This window comes from Nanorana parkeri, unplaced genomic scaffold, assembly GCF_000935625.1.
Source record: "Nanorana parkeri isolate BGI_ZX_2015 unplaced genomic scaffold, ASM93562v1 scaffold6, whole genome shotgun sequence".
NCBI classification, from domain to species: Eukaryota; Metazoa; Chordata; class Amphibia; order Anura; family Dicroglossidae; genus Nanorana; species Nanorana parkeri.
The window spans coordinates 3,539,191-3,561,234 of NW_017306274.1; the positions used below are offsets into that span (position 1 = coordinate 3,539,191).

Sequence of the window (22,044 nt, forward strand, 5' to 3'; positions counted from 1 at the left end):
TTCAGGTCCCATAGACTACAGCACTGAGATCGGGTCCCCTCCCCCCTCTTCTCTAGGCAATTCTTAAAACACACAGCCCCAGGCTTCACTTCATGAATGGCCTGGGGCAAAGGGAGACGGTGACACACGATGGAAGAACTGGGGTCACATGCTTACAAATTCCTCTTCTTGACTGTTTGTTTGTTTGTTTTTTTTACATTTAGACAACTTTTATTCCAATCATATTGGAAGTGGAAAAAAATAAGAACAAATTTGAGTAGCTTAAATTAAGGGAAAAATTCCCAAGTTCTGCCAAATAAGTGATTTTCCTCATTACCTCCACTCTTGCATCATCAGTCCTTGGGCTTCGCACATTGCACGGTCCTCCGACAATAACCTCTTCCCGACTCCCTCCTTCTCCGAAATGACGGCTGAACTACAGTGGTCCAGAGTCAATATCGCGGCCTAAAAATAAAACACATTTTACAGTAAGGGAGTCCATATATAAAATATTTGCAGAGACATTCGCCCTGCGAAGTTTTATGAACGTTCTTTCTGTGCGAGTGGAGGGAAAAATTAACGTTCTTAGTATAATTTCCTTTCAGGACAAATGTAATGACATTTATTACCAAAGTATGGCCACTAGATGGCACTGAGGAGCACAGGTAATAAATACCTATTCCATGTGCTCCTCAGCTCCATCTAGTGGCCATAATGTGGTATTATATTGCATTCAGCCTGAAAAATGGCTGATTTCAGCCATACATCGGCTAAAATAAGCCGGACATCGGCTGCCTTCAGCTACCTTCCTTCAGCCGTAATGCAGAAAGAGTTCGACTCAACCGATCCAACATCTGGATCGGCTTAGCCAAAGCTCCGGCAGCTCACTCATTCTCATAGGGTCCGAACGGCAGTAAGTGAATAGCCGAATGCCGCCGAGCAGCATTCAGCTCGGCTATCTGCTCACCCCCTCCGAGGTACCGAGCAGAGTAGAAAATAAGTCAAATTAAAAAAAAAGTTGAAAAATGATTCTAAAAAATGATTAAAAAAAACATGAAAATAAAAATATTTTGAAGAAAATAAATGTTTAAAAAAAAAACAACGCACGCCGACCCGACTGCATGTGACAAACTCCCGCTGCATAATGACAGATGCCGGCAAAAGAAAAACAATTGGGCTGAGCTAGAGGTGACAGCCAGCTCTGCCCAACTGTTTCCTATTGGCCAGCACCTGCCAGAGTCTTCTAGCAGGTCCCGGCCAATGAACAGCAACTGGGCGGAGCCGGCTCCGCCCAGGTGTTATTGTTTAGTGACAGACCAGCGTCCCCAGGTCATTTGGGGACGCTGATCTGTCATTACAAGTGGACGGAGCCAGCCGTGCTCCGCCCAGCTATCATTTGCGTGGAGATCGGTCGGCTTTGGCTGACCTTTCTCCACCCTTCGCCTGTCACTATGGCTCAGCCAAGCGGCAGCACATGCGTTCGGCTCGGCCGCCTTCCGCTGCTGTACGGGCAATTGAGAATAGCCGGTACAGCAGCCCTTCGGTTTGACTGAACCGAAGGGCTCTGGCGGCCGAAGTGAGCCGATGGATCAGCTACGGTTGGATCACTTGGCTCTTTAGTGAATAACCCCCTAACAGAGTTATTCACAAACAGGTGGAGAGTTTGGAGAAGGCAGGAGAAGGGAACAATCTAGGACAACTGGTCACACGGAGAGGAGGAAACTTGCGGGAGCGAGGGGTAAGGCAAGTAAAAGTGCTTAATGGTACCCTGGACATAAATGAGCGTTTAACCCTTGCAGTGCAGGGGGAGCTCCACCGCAAACGGTAGTTGTGACTTTTCCATAGAGTTCAACTTGAATTCTACTTTTCAAGTTGCAATAAAAATGGGGCTGTAGTCAAAATAAAAATCTAAAATACATGTGACGGCGCCACCCGCAGGACCTAGTCAGATCTCAGCTGTCATTTTTTATTTTTTACTGCAGAATAAAAATTTAAAGAAGAAATCTGATTGGTTGCTTCCAGCAATGTCCCCTTTGTACATAAATCAGCCAGCGACAGTGTAATTGCATTTCTCCGAGCACTCAGAATATTTATGTACAAGTGCGATAAAATAATGGATTCACCTTGTTCCTCAGCTTGATGTCTAGTCGATGCCAAATGCTGTCAGTCACGTTCACAGTCTCCGGTAACTGGAGCGCTATCAGGGTGCCGCCAGTTTGTCGGATCTTCAGCCTCGGTACACCCCGCACGATGTCTGCACATGGAAAAAGAGACCGTGACTAGGCTGTGCTAGACAAGGGAAGTGCCTATCGTGGGCCGATGTAATACCCTGCCTGACCAGCAGAGACCGGGCAACTTCAAAGACAGGTCCTCTTAGTGATGAGGTATAGAGACTGTGGTTGCTCATCTCCTCTAAAATTCTAGTTTCCTGGATGTCTTTGTGATTCAATAGCTTCAGAATTATCTAAATCACTGACTCGGATCACTATTATATTCAGGTGTATGCTAAAAAAAACTTTTAAATATACACTATATTGCCAAAAGTATTGGGACACCCCTCCAAATCATTGGATTCGGGTGTTCTGTGAAATTAGTGTATATTTTGATGCAGCATTCTCAAGCTTGTTGTATGAAATTTCCATTATTGTGGCGATTTTCCAGATCTTTAGGTTGCAGATTCTTTTTCCAGTGTCTATCTGTATCTCACTACACTGACTGGACTTTTCTTGACAATAAGCCCTGAGATAAAACATCAGCCACATAGACATCTTTGTTTTTCCAAAGCCACTGACACGTAAGGGGTCAGTTTGTAAATCTTCTGCCCAGCCGTATGCTGGGGGAATGCCGTTCACACGGCATTCTTGCCACTAGATGGAGCCGAGGAGCACAGAAACTCTTCAGCTCCACCTAGTGGTGGGAATCTTGTGCGAACGGCATTCGCCCAGCGTATGGCTGGGTGGAAGGTTTATAAATTGGCCCATAAGTGTTACTAAAACGCATAACATTTCATATTGTTAAAAAGATTTCTTGTGCACTTACCAACAGACAAGGAATCCTCTGCGTCCTGGTTGGACACAGGCCCATGGTACAACAGCCTCCCATCCGACTGGTCACTGATGAACTCCAAAGATAGACGGACCTCAGAGCAGAATTTGATTGGCGGGAACCAAGCGTATCCATCACCATGGAAAGTACGGAGGGTCAGCTGACAGAGTGGTCCGCGGAATTGCGTCAGGCACTGGCACCTGAGGCCAAGCCAAGAAAGGTACTTGTTAGGCTTAGTGAGTGGTTACAATATCTCAGAAATATATGAGATTTGGCAAGCTAAGGCATGTTTTTAATTTTCTGTTTTATTTTAATGAACCTTCTCAATTTATGGTTTAATTCCATCCAAACCCAGAGGAGTTTCAATAACTTAATACAGTCGTTCTCAACCGGGGTTGCGTAGGACTCTAGGCTTCCTCCAGTAGTTGCCAGGGTGTCCTTGAGCATTGAGCAATCTTTGCCTCTCAGATAAGTAACCACTGAGACCAATGATCATTTTAGCTATGTGTAAGGGGGAGCATTCTTCCCACCAATACTCGTACTCGTCCAAATACTCCTGATTCTTGGCCCGATACCAGAACTTCCGGTTTCAGTAACCCGGGGCGGCGAGTCATTACACGACGTCCGACTTCCTGATTGGCCATGAAGCCAGCTCCATGCTCCTTCTTCACCAAGTGCATGGACTCGTGTAATGACTCGCCGCCCGGCTTCCTGATTACCCGGGAAGCTGGCTACATGCTGGGAAGATTTTGACTAGATGACACCAGCCCTGGCATTTTTACAAGCTTGGTCGACTTCTCGATCAGGAAGCATGGAGCTGGCTTCCCGGCCAATCAGGAAGCCGGCGGCATGTAATGACCCGCCGCCAAGCTTCCCGATTGGTCGAGAAGCTGGCTTCCCGGTCAATCAGGAAGCCAGGCGGCATGTAATGACTCGCCACCCCGCTTCCCGATTGGTCATCACCTGGTGATGGAGACAGCTTCCTGGGTAATTAGGAAGCAGGGCACCGAGTCATTACACGCCGCCCGGCTTCCTTCAAGGGACTTCCAGTATTGGTATTCGGTATCGGCAAGTACCCAAAAAAATGACAAATCGGTGCTTGTACTCGATACAGAGAAATCGTTATCGGTGCATCCCTACCTGACATACATATTAACTAGCGGCACTCATTCCAAATCTGACCTCAGCGGAAACTGGTGAGGCCATTGTAGAAAGTCCGGGGTCATTTCACAGGTCTAGGTCACAAGACCCCAGAGACAGGTGCTCTTTAACAAAATGGTGAAGCAGCTGCCATCAGATTTGGACTCGGATTATATAAATGCCATCAGTGCATACATTACACAAACATCTTCTTTTTTTTTTTCTGGCAGAACAGCATTTAATGAATACAAATGACTCCTCCATCTGCCGGGGCCGCTCTTCTAATCCCTTCTCTCCGCTCTGATTTCTATAAAGTATATCGCTAAGCCTCGCCGAGCAGAACAGCGTGCTAAAAAATGAACAAAGATGTCTGCAAAATAAAAATTATTTAAAGTGCTTCTAAGAACATTACGGGGCTGACGGCATCAGAGGCGCACCGGGGGCTTTAATCCGCCTCGGCTGTGGCAGCGGCGGCGGGAAACCGACGGAGGGGGGAGGGGGTGAGGAAGAAAATACACAAATTAATAAATTTATATCGGCTCGCGGCAAAGGAAAGAAAATCTCAGATATGTGACGGATTTTAAAGACCCGTCGCGCCTTTGTTGTACATGTCCTATGGTAAGGCGCCATGAGATCGGCAACTTTGTAATTAGTTTTTTAGAAGTTATCTTGTTTCTTGTCGCTTGTACGGGACATTTAAAGGGCAACTCAACCCAAGAAGAAAAATGTCATATATTGCAGCGTCAGCCCTTAGATGTGGCGTCTGCATTCGTTTTCAGGCACATTTTCAGGAAGATCAGACAATATCCGCCGATCCTGCCAGAAATGCTGTGTCTTTGTCACTTCCTGTGCAATGTCATATAGTGCAGCATTATATCTGCCCATAGATGTGGCGGCTGCATTCGTTTTCAGGCTAAGAACATTTTCAGGCAGAACAGACAATACCTGCCGAACCTGCCGGAAATGCCGTGTCCTTGTCACTTCCTGTGCAATGTAATATATTGCAGCTTGTCAGCCCTTAGATGTGGCGGCTGCATTTGTTTTCTTTTTTTGGGGCTAAGAATATTTTCAGCCAGTACCTGTTGATCCTGCCAGAAATGCCGTGTCCTTGTCGCTCCCTGCGAGCTGAACTGGAAGCAAAAGCAATGTTTCTTGTGTACTACTGATCAGGGGCGTCCCGAGGCCGGGTGTCACCCGGTCTCCAGACAGGGTGACACCCCGCCTGCGACATCGCATGTGCGCGTGACATCACATCGCGCATGCACGACCATCTGATGCCTGCCGGTGGCCATCTTGGTGATGGATGCCGGCAGAGAGAGGAGGGGATGAGGGGATGTTCACCCGGCAGGATGAGGTATGCCGCCGGGTCCCCTCCTCTCTCCTAACACTGTTGGGCTCTCGGTCCATGACTGAGTGCCCGACTTTTTAGAGGGGGTGACACCAAAATGACAGACACATTTTGGTGTCAACCCCTGCAATGGTGACACCCGGGTGCGGGCCGCACCCCCCGCGTGACGCCACTGCTACTGATCCCATGGCCCCTCGTGCAACGGAGCTAAAGAAAGGCAGGCATGTTTGAAGTCCAGCCTGGGTGACAACCATGGCTCCCCCCATACACACAGTGGAGAAGTGAGTGTAGCCACCCATGATTCGGAGGATCACTGAATAAAAATAAAGGAAGAAAAAGCCTGAAAGAGGAAAACGAATGCAGCCGCCACATCTAAGTGCTGGCAAGCTTCAATATGTGTCACTAATGTTGTTCTGTTTAGATACGTTCTCACCTTTTAACCAAAGATGGTTCATGGTGAAAGTGTAAATTCACGGAATGCTGTAAATGGAATTCCTGTGAGCTACACGGCTATGTCATGTAACACTGTTATGCACCCTCTGGAGCTGGGAGTCAATGTGTCAGGCCAGACAGGTGATGGTGCATCATTTGTCTTCAGGTGACCCCTGACTCTCAAGCTTCAGCTCAGACGTATAGGAAGCAATTATAAGTATTTGACAATTATATACCTCCTCACGTATCACTTGCCCCTCCCTCTTAGATCGTAAGCTCTCAGGGGCAGGGCCCTCCTTACCATCTTGTCTTGAATTGTATTGTGATTGTAATGTCTTCCTTATATTGTAAAGCGCTGCGCAGACTGTTGGCGCTATATAAATCCTGTATAATAATAATATTCGCCGCTGAATAATCACATTCTTGCACAACCCCCAACGTGACTGGTTCTCTTCACCATTGCCAGTCCTGGCGTGTCTTACCTGTACCCACTAGCGGTGTCCACACAGGTGCCGCCATGCAGACAGGGGCTCCGTGGTAAAGAGGAACAGGAAGGCCTAGCCCGGCCGGACGGTGGGCACCTGCACGCTGAAGCCAGATCGTGGATGACGGACACGAAGGACGCGTTGCCCCCATCTACCAGATTCGGGGAGTCTCGGAGCGTGCTGTGTTCGGGGCACCCTGCACTCCTCAAGCAGACGGCTCGCAGGCAGAAGTCTCTGTCCCCCGGGAATACTTCTGTCTGAACAGCTGCCTGGATCTGATGAGAACAAAAACAACAACAACAACAAAAAAAAGCATGGTGAGCGTTCGCAGAGGAAGGCCGAGAGCAATTGCACCCGTCAAAGTGAAGGCATGGATTTTATGTCAGCGGACAAATGGTATTGCTGTGTACGGCTGTATCCCCCGATACATAATTCATGCTACAAGCAGGGCTTTCACATTTATCAAGCCTTCCGCATCTGCCCTGACCAATCCCATCATAACGTCTCGCGTCTGATTCTATCTGGAAGCTTTACATCTAGGGAAAGCGGCTCCATCAGCAAGCATTAGCTCTCCCGGAGTCACCAGCGCATTAAATACGCTCGGCGTACTCCGAAATCAACTTAGCAGGAGAGACATGGTGGCTGACCTTTCCTACTGGAAGCACTGGCTTCTTGACTGTACCGGTGGCTTCAGTACCTTCTCAGCCGCTGATGGAAACCTTCACTTTTGTCTACACTATGTGGCCAACCGTGTGCGGACACCTGACCATCACACCTATAGCAGCTTGTTGGACATCCCATTCCAAAACCACGGCACTAAAGCTGAACTTCAGCATTAGGGATGAGCTCAGGTTTGGCCCGAATACTCCACCAAACACGGAAGCCACATAGGCCTCAGCTGCGGGCCGTGCATAAAAATAAACAAAGGGGCGGGATGCTTGTGCTGATGTCATTGACCTTATATGGCCATATTAAATAAATATAATTTACCTAATATGGCTATGTTGCCATATAAGGTCAATCATCTCACTGCACCCCGCCCCTTGGCTTATGCCAAGCTACAGACAGGGAATTCCTCACCCGCAGCTGATTGGGAGGCAGGGAAAGAGTCTCCTTCCATGTTAGGGGGGGAAGCTCCTTATGGGTTCAGAGGAGCTCAGGTTCGGACCAGGTTTGGCACGGCTCCTTCATACCCTTAAAGGAGAGCTATGGGATTAAGGCTTTCCCCCATAGTTCTCCTTAGGGTAACGGGAGGACACAAACTAGCGTCCTCCCGTCACCCTAGGCTCAGTATACCGCGAGCTGTAGCTCACGGTATACTGAGACGCCGCAGCTGAAGCGGATCCCGACAATTATGCCTAGATCCGCCCAGCTGCCTGACTGACAGCTGGCTCTGCCTATCTAGAGGCAGAGCCAGCTGTACCCGCCCCCTCCCCCGTCCGTTCCGCCAGTCAGCGCTGGAGGATCAGAGCGGGGAGGGGGGAATCCAGCCCCTCCCCTGTCACGGCAGAGAGCCGTGACAGGATCGAGAGGTGAGCGAACGCCGGTATGTGTTCGCTCACCTCCCGATCTACTGAGCCGACCTGTGACAGTCTCATTGTCACAGGTCGGCTAGAACTATGAGGTGAGTGAAAAGCACTCGCCTCATAGTTCTCCTTTAAGAAAATATAATCTAAGCACAAGAGTCATGTGTATTGTTCCTTAGATTTTGGTGAGCTAGTTTGAGTGATAAAAGTGTAAGCTGGTCTAAAATGGGGAAAACTATTGATAAGATATACTACATATGGGAAGGATTATTTTTATTTCAGGGTCAATAAATGGAATTTCACTTTACAACGGTCATCCGCCTTCAGCTGATCTGTTGGCTCCTTCGTACCCTTGTGCTTGAAATGCATAAAACATCTCTATTCATAATTAACAACACATAACTCTTGTGATATAGCATTGAAAGCGTGGTAATAATATACAATGAAAGTTATGTTTTATTAAAGCTGAGCTCCAGATGTAAAGGAAACCATAATTAATGCACTTATATAGCCATTAAAAATGAATGACTATAAAGAATATAAAGTATTTAAAGTACAGTCGTGGCGAAGAATGACACGAAAATTAATTTTCACAAAGTCTGCTGCTTCAGTTTGTATGATGGCAGAAAGTTATGAAGAGTGATCAGATCAATTGCAATTAATTGCAAAGTCACTCTTTGCCATGAAAATGAACTTAATCCCCCAAAAAACATTTCCATTGCATTTCAGCCCTGCCACAAAAAAAAAAAAAAACAGCTGACATCATGCCAGTGATTCTCTCGTTAACACAGGTGTCAGTGTTGACGAGGACAAGGCTGGAGACCACTCTGTCATGCTGATTGAGTTAGAGTAAGGCCTGGTTCACACCTGTACGTTTTGTAGTGCGTACAACGCTCTACGAACGCTCTACAAAACGCTCTACAAAACGCTCAAACATGAAAATCCCATTGTTTTCTATGGGTATGGTTCACACCTTGCCGTATTTCAGCCCGTCTGAACGCGCTACACAACGGCCTACGCCTAAAAAGGTACACAAGCTTCTTTGCTGCGTTTTTGTCGCGCGTTTCCATTAGGATGCAACCAAGTAGCCCTCGGAAACGCGCGCTTGTCGCGTGTTTTTTTACTGAAACCGCGAATTGAAACCGACAAACGCGCATATTTGATACGCCTAGGTGTGAACAGAGTGTAAAGGTGGCCATACACTTTACAACCATCGCAAGACCTTAGTCTTGCGATGGTTGTAAAGTAATTTAAAAAACGTACGATCTGCCCATCTTGGACAGGCAGATCGTACTTGCGATCATCGCAAGCCTGCCCCCCTGAGGGGGGGGGCTTCTGATGACCACAATGCTGAATGGGCAGCATGCGCGTGCGCACACCGGCCCGTGCGGCATTGATCTTACGAACATGCTAAAAAGCATGCTCCTTAGACAAAAGACATGCGACCGTACAGTAAAATACGGTTGCACGTCTTCCATACACTTTGCGATTATCGTACGATCGCGGGATTTCCCGCGATTATCGTGCGATAATCGCACAGTGTATGGGCACCTTAAAGGTGACCATACACTGTACGATATACGCAAAGTGTATGGAAAGCGTGCAACCGTTTCTACTGTACGGTCGCACGTCTTTTGTCTAACGAGCATCTTTTAAAACCAGCCGAAAATCATACGATTTTCGGCTGGTTTGTGGCATGTTCGGGAGACAAATGCCGAATGGGCCGGCGTGCGCACAGCACACTGCCCGTTTAGCATTGAGGTCATCGGAAGCCAGCCCCACCGCGGGGCGGGCTTGCGATGATCGCAAGTACGATCTGCATGTACAAGATGGGCAGATCGTACGTTTTTTAAATTACTTTACAACCCTCGCAAGACAAAAGTCTATATGATAGAAGAACAATAGGTGGCATCCTGTGGACAGTCCTACAAAAAAGTATTCATGTAAATGTCCTAGAAGGGCTACCCTCTCCAACAGACCACCCCGTGAGACCCAGAACATCTTATATCAACCACAAGATACCTTTTCCTTGTGTTTAATGACCAAGTTCCGCAACTTGTCTGCTTTGTGGTAAGAAGAGGAATCCCGAACAGCCATCCTGAGTTCCGTCACTCTTCCTTCACTGTACAGACTGAAGAACTGGACGTTATCCAGGTGAGCCGGCACCACCTCTGTCAGGACCTTCCGCAGGCGGTCCTCTTTACTGACTCCATGTTCATCCTTTGTGATAAACTCTTCTGCAGTCATATCTAGGAAGGAAAAATCGGGCAGAATCAATACTGAGGGCCATTTCTATCATGAGAAGATTTAGTGCTCCCATAAAGCAACCTTCACCAGCTAGTGGTTCCTACCATGCACTGCAATATGACCACACTACAGCTGACACACGAGTCTCATTAACTACCTTTTTAGGGAACTCTAAAATTTCAGTCAATGTCTACAGGTTCAGTTTATCTGCATTTTCCTGATTACTGTGTTTGCATGGATTATGATTCTGTATGCCACCTGCCCTGACCTTTTGCCTGTTTGACCACACTCTAGTTTGCCACCTGCCCTGAACTCTTGCTTGTTTGACCACACTCTAGTTTGCCACCTGCCCTGAACTCTTGCTTGTCTGACCACGCTCTTGTTTGCCACCTGCGCTGAACTCTTGCGTGTCTGACCACGCTCTTGTTTGCCACCTGCGCTGAACTCTTGCTTGTCTGACCACGCTCTTGTTTGCCACCTGCGCTGAACTCTTGCCACCCGACTATGTTTCTACCTCTCGATATGGTACTGCATCTGAATGTCTTCTGTTGCTCTGCACTCCTGCCTGAGCACTTGCATCACACACACTGTGTCTGTTGTTGGCTGTTTCCTTGGACAGCATAGTGAGTTTACTGTACCCTGTGACAATATATATCTGTATTCCATGTTCCACAAGATCATGCAAAGGAATGGAGAGATGTCTACCACAATGGTTCTGTAGCTGGAAGATGGTCATGGCTATAAACAATGGTGGAGCAACCAGACGTAGGAAAGGTAGCAACTGCAACCGAAACTATAGCTCTAGGTTGCGTATCTCTGCTTCTTAAATGATGGTCTCTTTCTCCACGTCAGCATCAACATAAGCATCTCCTCTCCTCATATACATATGAGGAGAGGATTTTAGGTTTACAAGTTCACTTGCCATTGTGAGATGTTTGCGTGTATGGTAGGTGTTTGTGATGTTAAGGAGTTGTCTGGGGCCCCAGTTGATAGTGTACATAGGGGCCCAGAGAGGTTCAGCTACACCCACGGATATGACTGCTTCCTCTCCCGAATCCTGTGAAATGATGGTTCACGTGGCTCAGGGACATCAGTGAAACCGCTATACAGATGATCTGTAACATGGCCAGGGTGGAAGTGTTACAGTCATTTTGATTGCGGTTTGTTTCCTCCCCAGTGAGATTTTCCAGGAAGTGAAACTCTCCCCAAAGTGACAGGAAATCCCACCTTTGACAACTGTCACCAGAAAAGGTGTCCCTGTTGGAAGACATTGCCTTCACTCCAGTTCTGGAGGCAACCTGAACACATTTTGGATTTTCCACCACTTTGGGTCCTAGAGACAATGGTCAACAAACAGGGAGGCTCAAACAGGCAATAAAATCCCAACAGAGTTCTAACATTCCCCCACTCCATCCAAAACTACAAAAAGTTTTGAATGGAGTTTTACTTGACCTGGGTATGAAGGAGGCTGAGCTGAGGTGAAGAAGTGGACGAGGCCATATCAGGTATGACATACTTGTTAATATCAGGGAAGCGGAGTTGAAGATGGCGTCACTTTTGATCTCCTTCACATGAATTCTCACGGTGGCTGTGACATCTGGCCAAACGCCATCGGACACCTTCAATTCCAGGTTATACATTCCTTGACCAGCATTCCCCAACATGGTCAGTGTCCCGGTGTTTGGGTCCAACAGAAAGTGCCTAAATAAATAAGGATAAGTCAGAGGAATGCACAAAGAAGATGTAAGAACTATAGTGTTATATTAACGTATATCTACAGCCCAAACCTTTTTGTTTTTGTCTTAAATGGCATAGGGAAAGGTTAGATCCTCTGCAGGCTTTTATGGCTGTCAATGGGACAGAACATAATAGAACAGCCAAAGCTTTACAGATGTCACCAGAACAAGAGTAGAAGGGAAATCTTCCATAGAGGACATTTGTTCCCACCACTATGGAAAGATTTCTCCTCATTTCCTGTTGTGTCTCAAGGACGAGAAGTGAAGTAATACCAACCCAATGGGACACAATAGAAAATAATTCACAGGGGTTCTAACTAGGGATGCACCGATACCGATACTAGTATCAGTATCGGTGCCGATACGGAGTATTTGGACGAGTACTCGTCCAAATGCTCCGATACTTACCCCTGATACTGGAACTTGCGGTCAGAGGAAGGTTTCCTCTGACCGGCAGTGCCGCAAGGGAACATGGAGCCAGCTTCCCGGCCAATCAGGAAGCCGGAAGGCAGGTAATGTCTCGCCGCCCAGCTTCCTGATTGGCTGGGGAAGATGGCTCAATGCTGATTGGCTGGGAATCCGGCTTCCTGGCCAATCAACATCGAGCCCAGCCAAGCAACATGGAGCCGGCTTCCCGGGCAATCAAGAAACCGGGCGACGGGTTAATGACACGCTGCCCGACTTTCTGATTGCCTGGGAAGCCGGCTCCATGCTAGCGGAAGTACCCCCAAAAGATAAATATCAGTACTCACACTCGATACCGAAAAATCGGCCGTACGGATGCGAACACCCATGTGAATGAGCCCTTAAACCCAAAAAAGCACAAATGTAATATATTGCAATTTTCCAGTCCTTAGATGTGGCAGCTGCAATCATATTCTTTTTTATAGACTTTCTTCCTTTGTTTTCACCTGGAGATCCTGCCAGTAGCACACTTCCTGTCCTAGGGTGACAACGCTACTGTACTGTATCTATGAAGAAGAGTTGTCACCATACGCTGGTCACTACATTACGAGCGCAAGCATCCCCATCATTTTTATTACATAGGGAGGAGTCATGTAGTTTACAGAAGAAAGTTTTGAAAGTTCATAACATTTTTTGATATTTCAGTTCAGTACACAACAAGTTACAAGGACAATTACATTCTGGGAGGATCAACAGGTATGATTCTGAACTGGTAGAACTTATACTTACCCTGAAAAAAAGAAAAGTAATGCAGCCACCACATCTGAAGACTGGTAAGCTACAATATATTACAGGTTTGTTCTTTTAATATAAACATATATATAAATATATGTGAGAAAACCCAACACTATATGTTTGTTATGTGTTCCCATTCTCACATCATACCTACAAATATTTTGATATATACATTTTCAGATGTTTCTTTGGAGGAGGCCTTTGGGTTGACCGCAAGATACTCTGAACAATTTCAAGTGAGTCTGTCCCCAAGACAAAGAACAGGGACAGAGTCTTTAAAGAAGAACTCTGGGCAAATAAAAGGCTAACCCTTGCAGTGGTGCTACCCCCAAGCGGCAAGGGTTAAGTGCACATTAGGGTCTAGTGCAGGGGTGGGGACCGGTCTACCAGCCTGCCGGGAGCTGGTATCACGTAAGTAATTCTGCTTTAGAATTCCAGCCGTAGACCAGGAGTGGGCAACCTTTGGCCCTCCAGTTGTGGTGGAACTACACATCCATTAGGCATTGCAAGATTCCCACAGCCACGGGCATGACTCCCAGAGGCAGATGCATGATGGGTTTTGGAGTTTCCCCACAGCTAGAGGGCCGGAGTTTGCCCTTCCCTGGTCTAGGGGCTGGAATTGAGCAGAATTACTTACCTGATCCCGACTCTCTGCAGGTTGCTAGACCGGTCCCCACAGCCTCTTCACCCGGGGGTTCCAGGAGTCTCATCACATCTTATGCAGGTTCATTGACATGCATTAGATGTGAGGACACTGACCACCACCAGAACCGTTAAGTAATATAGCTTCATTTGAGCCCCCTAGACAAAAACAAGCACTCAACCCTTCCAGTGCAGGGGTAGCCCCACTGCAAGGGTAAAATTTTTTTATTTGCTCAGAGTTCTTTTTTAACCCTTTGTTGGGACAGACAGTGTTCACATCTAGTTTATAACTGATAATGAGGTCTGCCAGCATTGTACACAGAGGGTTAGTTATGGTAAACATTAACTCCCCATCCCCCCTTGCACAGCAGAGGAAAAATCAGTTTGGGAGTTTTCAGAAAAGAGCAATTAAGATGGAAGCAGCAATTTGTTTTTAAAGCTCCGCCATGTAAATGGGAACACGTAACAAATATAAAGTAGATGTCATCCCAATGTTGATGCCAAAGTGGAAATACACATTAAAGGTCTCCTTCCCATCTCAGACGGTCGGAGTTTAGCTTCAGAACCGCTCCTGATCGACTGCGCTGTTGAGACTGCATTCCGTCTAGCCCCCCTGTTCATTATCTCGGCTACAAATATGAAGCCTCCATAAAAGTCACAACCTAATTCATCTTTAGTGACTCCTTCCCAGCCGCTCGGCGGAATATACGGCATTGTTTCATACTCTGACGCGTCCCCAGAAGCCAATCGGGACGACGACGACATGTAATGAAATAGTCTCATCGCCTGACTTGTCAGCCGGCGTTGAGTTACAACCAGGAGCTTACGGAGGCATTTCCGAGACCGCCGTGAAGGTTTTATTGTCCCAATCATCTTCATCTGGAGCGAAGACCTTGCCAACCTCCACCGGGGAACGGGACGCTGTACAGAGGAGACAAGAAATACACAACGCGGTCATTTTCAATCATCTCTGCCGGCAGATAGCCTGGAATAATTACCGCCATAAATACCAACCGCTGGGCTTTGTAGAGCCTCCTAAATCAAGGCTGTTCCGCTGACGGACCAGGAGCTGGGTGTGGCCCTCTGAAGCGGCTCAGTGGCCCCCCCAAGCATCCTTGTGCGTTTGCATAGACGGTGGTCACCAGGACAGAAAGAGAGAGAGAGAATCTTCCAATTGGGGACGCCAACAACCATCGAACCCCCCCTAAAAAAGTTTTGACCCTTTCCTATTCTCCTAAATTACAGGTTTTGGTTGGAGAAACCTCTTAAACTTCAAACACAGTCCATACACACATAGGACTAAAGTGTAAATACAATAATCAGAATTATTCAACCCCCTCTGCAATTTAGGGTTTTCAGCAAAATGTACAGACTTTCAGCTGTTTGCAATGAACAAATCAAACAAAAGCAATTGAAATCGGTCAACACAACGAATGTTTCAAGTGATTTCCCCAAATTCAACTTTTAATGACTTCTGCAGTCTCAAAATTATTCAACCCCTTCGTGGCCCTGCAGGTCAAGCTTCTTTAGTACTGAGCTGAGCTCCCTTTTGGGGTTATGACCTGCTGCAAATGAGATGCATAGCCAGACACCAGCTTCTGGCAGTGTCCCTGAGGAATCTTAGCCCATTCCTGACTTGAACCCCATACAAAATCTCTGGTGAGATTTGAAGAAGGAGGTTGCAGCATGCAAACCCAAGAATATTAGAGAACTGGAGGCCATTGCTCATGGAATGGGCTAAGATGCTTCAGCAGCTGGTATCTTGCTATGCTTCACATTTGCTGCAGGTCATTATAGCAAAAGGGTGCTCTACTAAGTACTAAAGATCAGGGCCGGCCTTAGGCCTTTAGGCGCCCTGTGCGAGAAAGCTTTACAGCGCCCCTCAGTGGCCACACCCCTCAGTGGCATCACCCCCAGTAACCACACCCATTTATCACCCATATTTTTGGTAAAATATAAAAGATGGGGTCACGTCAGGTAAATAGACACCAAACATGTCATGCTTTAAAATTGCGCACACCGGCAAAATCGCATAAAATGACCATGCCCAAAATAGACCATAGGTGACGTTTTAAAAGCTTTTACCGCTCATCAGTTTAGTGTTATCAGTGATTGATGGCCCTACAATTATTGCTCTCATTCCGACGTTCGCGGCGATATGTAACATGTGCGGCGTAATGGGCGAAATCGTCGTTTTCACACGTATGCGCACCCGACGCCTGTTTGCATGCGTGTATGTATGGGGGGGACTTTAAAAAAAAATATCGACTCTTGCTCAGCAATAGGTTTCTAGTGGCGCCTCGCCTGGTCCTAGGACACACACGTCTTGCTATGATTTCATGTGAACTGCTATATTGATGTTATAACCCTGTTTAGCCGGGCCCGTGGCTAGGGAAGGTATTCCCCTGTGTATCGCATTGCCTTAATTTTCATATGCTGCTTTTATACCGGATTGTATGAATCTAATGAAAAATCTAATAAAAATTGATTAAACCCTAAAGATGCTTGCCATGCAGGGCCATGAAAGGGTAAAATAGTTGTGACACGTCAGGGCCAAAGAGGGACCTAGGAGTTCCTCCCTCAGCTCTGAGCTGTCTGTAGTTGTAGTATCTGCCGGCATCTCAGCTGACTCAGAACATGAAGTCATGCACGCAGCTAGCATGCCGGAGATAATTCTAATTCCGGTAATGACCCGTCAACTGTATGTAAATTCCGGCATGGCCGGGTCATTTCCGGAAAGTTCCCAGCTATGGTTATATTGGTTATATCTGTTCCATAGCATCAAAAAATACCTGCTGGTCCTGCCAGAAATTTTGTGAGCTGATAACGTCCTGTGCTCTCTGCCTGAGCAGTTACATTGCTCCCAGTTCTAACTGTGGACTACAGAACATGGAGATGAGGGCAGTGCAGGGTCGTCCCAAGGCCGGGTGACACCCCGACGTGTCATCATCTGATTGACGCCTGGTGACTGGGGCAGCAGGTGGTGCTCGGTAGTCCTTACACACCTTAAGGTGACTTTATAGATACAGAGGAGTATGCGGGTTTACCAGGGCAAGAGAAGATAAAGATTAAAAAACAAAGGCAAAAAAATAAAGATGAAAAATAAAGATAATAAACAAAGGTAAAAAAAATAAATATAAAAATAAAATGCTAAAAAAAGCCAAAAAATATCAAAATAAAACAAGATTTAAAAAAAGATTTAAAAAAATGCTAAAAAAGATTTAAAAAAAATAAAGATTAAAAAAAGATAAAACAATAAAGATAAAAATAAATGATAACAAATTTTTAAAAGATTTTAAAAAATAAAGATACAAATAAAGGTAAAAAAAGATTTAAAAAATTAAGATTAAAAAAAGGATAGAAAATAAAGATTAACAAAACCTGAAACAAAAACGAATGCAGCCCCCACATCTAAGGACTGGCAAGCCGTAATATATATTACTTTTTTTGTTCTTGAGTTTAGATACACATTAACCATTGCACTTTCCTTTCTTATTAATGCCATGTCTTTGATGTGACAGCGACTCAGCCAATCGGAATTGTTCTAACAAGATCTAAGCAGCAAAGTGAGTCACCGTGTGAGATAATTATAATAATAACTCACTTCCGATGTGGCCAACCGTGTGAACGCAGCAAGACGTGAATTGTGACAACGCACGGCCCTCATTACATATCATTAATTCGGATGAATGTTTGCAACGCACTCAAGGCTAAATCTGCCACCGACTATCCGCCGCCGATGGAGGACGCAGAAAATTTATAGTGATCTGATACAAATGAGCTCATTCATCCAACATCTCATTAACCCAATTACAGCGGAAGGCGGGCAGATAGAAAATAAACACCAATTAATGGCGTAATAATTATGTGTCCATTAAAATATCATTAAATGCAGTCGTTGTAAACACATGAATTTGTCTTACCATCACGCTGCTATCATCTCCTCTACAGCGACACTCAGACTGGGAGACCGAGGGGCAACAGAAGCCAATATAGTTTTTACCATATACAGAGAGAGAGCAGAGGGAGCCTACAAGTGTCCAACCACAGGCTGGGGGGTGACGAGGTGAACTAGCTTTATTGCTTATCTAGACTAGAGAAAAGTTAGGTCTATGTACAGTCTAGCGCCAGATAGGGAGAGTTATAAATTCTATAGATGGCATGTATTCCAAACATGAATTTAGCCTTTTACCTAGAGTTTGGATTTTAAAAAAAATTAAGGCAAATGGAAAATTGGCGTAAGTTTTTACATTTTAATACTAGCACTGAACAATCCCAGTATAGAGCCAGTAAGGCTTTGGTCAAATTGTCACATTGTCACATCTTATGCCCTGATGAAGAGACCCTGCGCGGTCTCGAAACGTTGGCTCTTGTGTTTTTGTAACGTCTATGTCCAATAAATGGACATGTTGGATTATTTTACTGAGTGCTGGTGATTCCTCTTCTCACATTGTACTTGCACGATGCCATCCGTGATTGTCACTGCAAGCACCATCTTTTGTATAGGCTCAGACTGCTGCAAGGTGTGCGGAGGATTCCCCCATCCATCCAGATATAAGAGACATTCTGGCGTCCAGCTGTCAAGGCCAGCAGGGTAGTGATGATCGGATCACCTGCACCTCATGCAGCACAGAGACCTCCTGAATGGTGGTTGTAGTGATGACCATGGGTGGCGCCGTGTAGAACCTCAAAGTAATGTTAGATACAAGAGACATTCTGGTGTCCAGTTATCAAGCCCAGGAGGGTAAAGATGATAGGATCAACTGCATGCCATACAGCGCTGAGACCTCCTGACTATGTGGTGGTGCTTGTAGTGATGACCATGGGTGGTGCCGTGTAGAACCTCAAAGTAATGGTAGATAAGTCACCGGCATGCAAGAAGGTGATAGGATCACCTGCACATCATCCAGCGCTGAGACCTCCTGAATGGTGGTTGCAGTGATGACCATGGATGGCGCTGTGTAGAACCTCAAAGTAATGGTAGATAAGTCACCGGCATGCAAGAAGTTAGAACGCAAATCAGAGTTCAGTTTATAGTAGTATCATCAAACAAGAGTGTCATCATAAGCCAACGTTTTGTGGCCACGCAGCGTCCCTTCCTCAGGGCGATATACTTAGTCACTATGTTGCCCTGAGGAAGGAACCCTGTGTGGCCCAAAAAGTTGGCTTTTCATGATTGATGTGACAATGCTACAATAAACTGAACTGTGATTTGCATCCTAACTTCGTGTGTTCTGGTGACTTATCTACCATTACTTTGAGGTTCTATACAGCACCATCAGTGGTCATCACCACGAGCACCACCACGTATTCTGGAGGTCTCAGCACTGTATGGAGTGAAGGTGATCCCATCATCATTGAAGTTTGATGAGGGGGGTCATAGCAGTCATAGCTGCCCTCATGTTTGGTCAAGTGTCAACTGTCCTGGTCCCCATCATCCTACGGCACACACCTCTGCCCAACCTGCAGGGGGCAGTCCAAAGTTAGCGCCAATGTCAATTCTCCATCCTACGCCTGCCCAACAACCCCCCCCCCCACCGAAAACCAATTATTAGGCAGTGCCAAAAACCAGTTATTAGACGGACCAGCCCTTTAAATCCATTCAACCGTCTAGCCGCATTCATTCGACTTATTTTCTGAAGCTTTTGTTGCCTCCGCCTGCGGAAATTCTGAGACAAACACCTTGTTTGTGATCTGACCTTTATTTCAGAAGTGAAATGCGTTGTCACACCGGCGACATGGCATTCTGTATAATCAGCCCGTGGTAGAATACAAAGCCGCATAGCATTACGCCGCTCTCCTGCCATTAGGGCAAGTAGATCCATCGAAAGCGCGGCTGACGTTCCAAGGGAGAGAGCGAAAACATCAAGATTAATGCTTTCAGTAAATTAGAGGAATGAACGAAAAGGGTGACCGCAACATCTGAATGCCAATAAATGCAAAATAATGCATTTGGGACGCACACACACAAAAAAAAAATCCAGGCGGAACGAAGGATTAATGGCATTCCACTGACAAGCGGCGCAACAATGGGAGAGCGACGGGAAGAACGAGACATTATTTCATGTGATTTAAAGGCAAGGGGGGAAAAAACACATCATTTGAATTGCCGGGTGGGTGGATGGCGTATGGAATAGGAAATTAAAGCAGTCGTGTTTTCATCTGGAAGGAAATGAACACCGAGGCTCCTTTTATTTCCAGATCTTTTAATATTCTTAAAAGATAGCCGCACTCTTACAACAAATTGGCTGCGTTAAAGGAAAAATCCGCTTTTGCTAAAGAAAAGAAAAAATATATATTGTAAACAATAATCCCTAAATAAACCATTGAGTCATGTAAAGCCCAGCTGAAGTCACTGGAATAGAGATGCGGTTGGGTGGACTTAGGCATTGAAGGAGAATTATGAGGCGAGTGATTTTCACTCAGCCTTATAATCTGAGCCGACCTGTGTCACAGGTCGGCTCAGTAGGTCGGGAAGTGAGCGAACACATACCGGCGCTCGCTCACTTCTCAATCTATCCCTGCAGAGAGTCGTGACTGTCACGGCTCCCTGCAGGGATTCTACCCCCCCAGACAGTAAAGTCAGGATCCGTCCCGACTGCCGCGTCTCAGTATACCGCGAGCTGTAGCTCGCGGTATACTGGGCTTTGGGTGACAGGAGAATGCTAGTTTGTGTTCTCCCGTGACCCTTAGAAGGACTATGGGTAAAAGCCCTGACCCCATAGTTCTCTTTTAACTGCCTCCAATTTTATAGTCCTTCCACCACTTTCCTGCTACAGCCGTTATAGAGGGATTCCTAATATGACTGTGCAGTTCAATAAAGCATTAGGCCTCATTCACACGGGTAACGGCCGGCCTGTACAGCTCCGTGCTGCATGCAGGGCCGAACCGAGCAGCTCCCGGGAAGGGCAGGTGCTGCATGTGATTAGTACGCAGCCCCTGTCCTTCTCTATGGGAGTACGCGGCCGTACGCTTACCCGCCCTGCACGTGGGTGCGGGTGTCCGTACTCGTACGCTGACAGGATAGAGCCTGTCTGCGTCCGAGCCAGGACACCCGCACCCGTACGGACCTGCACTACGTAGCTTTATCTGCCGGCAGTTTCTAGTGTGAATGAGTCCTTAGAGTTAGATCCAATGCTCTCAGTCATCAGCACTCTGTAGCAGACCTGGTCAGATACACCCCCACTTTTCTTCCACCATACAAGTCTGTTTGAGTGCACTTGTGCAGAGGGGGTGTGACTGTTACTCAGCTCTGCCAGTACAGAGTACTGGATTGGGGATCAAGAAGTGGCATTTCCGCCAAGAGAAAGAAGGCTCATTCAGATGAAGCATACGTAATTCATGCAGGATCCAGCTGGCAGATGCACATAGAAGAATTTGTTCATATGCTGTGCGTATGTAATATTTATGTAACATTTAGATACCTAGATAGCCTATTGGCCGCTGTTGGGCAACAATATGTAGTCAGTGACAGCGCGTGCCACTGATGACACACTACTCACTGTATACATGTCGGTCTTGTGAAAGACTCACTCATGCACTGGTGGCACATGCGTAGAATGACTTGGACCTTCAGCCAGCTGCGTATGCACAGAATGACCTTGACCTTCAGCTGGTGAGACATGCACGGAATGACCTTGACCTTCAGCTGGTGAGACATGCACAGAATGACCTTGACCTTGAGCCAGCTGCACATGCACAGAATGACCTTGACCTTCAGCCGGTGAGGCATGCACAGAATGACCTTCAGCCGCTGAGGCATGCACAGAATGACCTTGACCTTCAGCCGATGAAGCATGCGTGAGGCATGCACAAAATGACCTTGACCTTCAGCCGGTGAGACATGCACAGAATGACCTTGACCTTCAGCCGGTGAGGCATGCACAGAATGACCTTGACCTTCCGCCGGTGAGGCATGCGCAGAGTGACGTTGACCTTCAGCCGGTGAGGCATGCACAGAATGACCTTGACCTTCCGCCGGTGAGGCATGCGTAGAGTGACCTTGACCTTCAGCCGGTGAGGCATGTGCAGAATGATCTTGCTCTTTAGTCATGAATGACTGAAGCCAAGGTCGCTCTGCGTATGCTCTGTTGATGCACAAATACGTTATTCACAGAGCTGACTTGTAGATGTCAATTGTTGATAGTGACATGTCCACCGGCATCGGCCAACAGGCTGCATTATTGCTGCACACTTATGCTACAAAAGCGTTTAAATGCATACAGCTTATGGTCCAGGAGACAGCTGTGTGAATGAGCCGGCAT

General features: G+C 46.6%; 2 protein-coding genes across 2 annotated transcripts in view; both read right to left on the reverse strand.

Moving 5' to 3' along the window:
* Window positions 1–312: 312 nt before the first annotated feature.
* On the reverse strand, window positions 313–14,738 carry LOC108784140 (putative neural-cadherin 2). Its single transcript, XM_018552886.1, has 7 exons — window positions 14,608–14,738; window positions 11,719–11,903; window positions 9,978–10,204; window positions 6,427–6,704; window positions 3,019–3,224; window positions 2,103–2,233; window positions 313–444 (listed from the first exon to the last, which is right to left on the reverse strand). Exons 1-7 carry the CDS (start codon window positions 14,736–14,738, stop codon window positions 313–315), a joined length of 1,290 nt encoding a protein of 429 aa, XP_018408388.1.
* A 7,091-nt stretch (window positions 14,739–21,829) lies between these two features.
* Window positions 21,830–22,044, reverse strand: part of LOC108784153 (neural-cadherin-like) — a 60,969-nt gene continuing 60,754 nt past the window's right edge. Inside the window, exon 19 of the mRNA XM_018552890.1 lies at window positions 21,830–21,867. Within this exon, the coding sequence (XP_018408392.1) occupies window positions 21,830–21,867 (38 nt within the window). The remainder of the gene's footprint in view (window positions 21,868–22,044) is intronic.

What these genes read in the sequence shown, in the direction of transcription:
- LOC108784140 (XM_018552886.1), bottom strand. Translation starts at nt 14,738, where the DNA reads ATGACCGCGTTGTGTATTTCTTGTCTCCTCTGTACAGCGTCCCGTTCC. An exon ending in GACACCGCTAGTGGGTACAG is followed by an intron (nt 3,225 to 6,426) that starts GTAAGACACGCC and finishes GCTTGGCCTCAG; the next exon opens with GTGCCAGTGCCTGACGCAAT. An exon ending in AGAGGATTCCTTGTCTGTTG is followed by an intron (nt 2,234 to 3,018) that starts GTAAGTGCACAA and finishes TTCCATGTGCAG; the next exon opens with ACATCGTGCGGGGTGTACCG.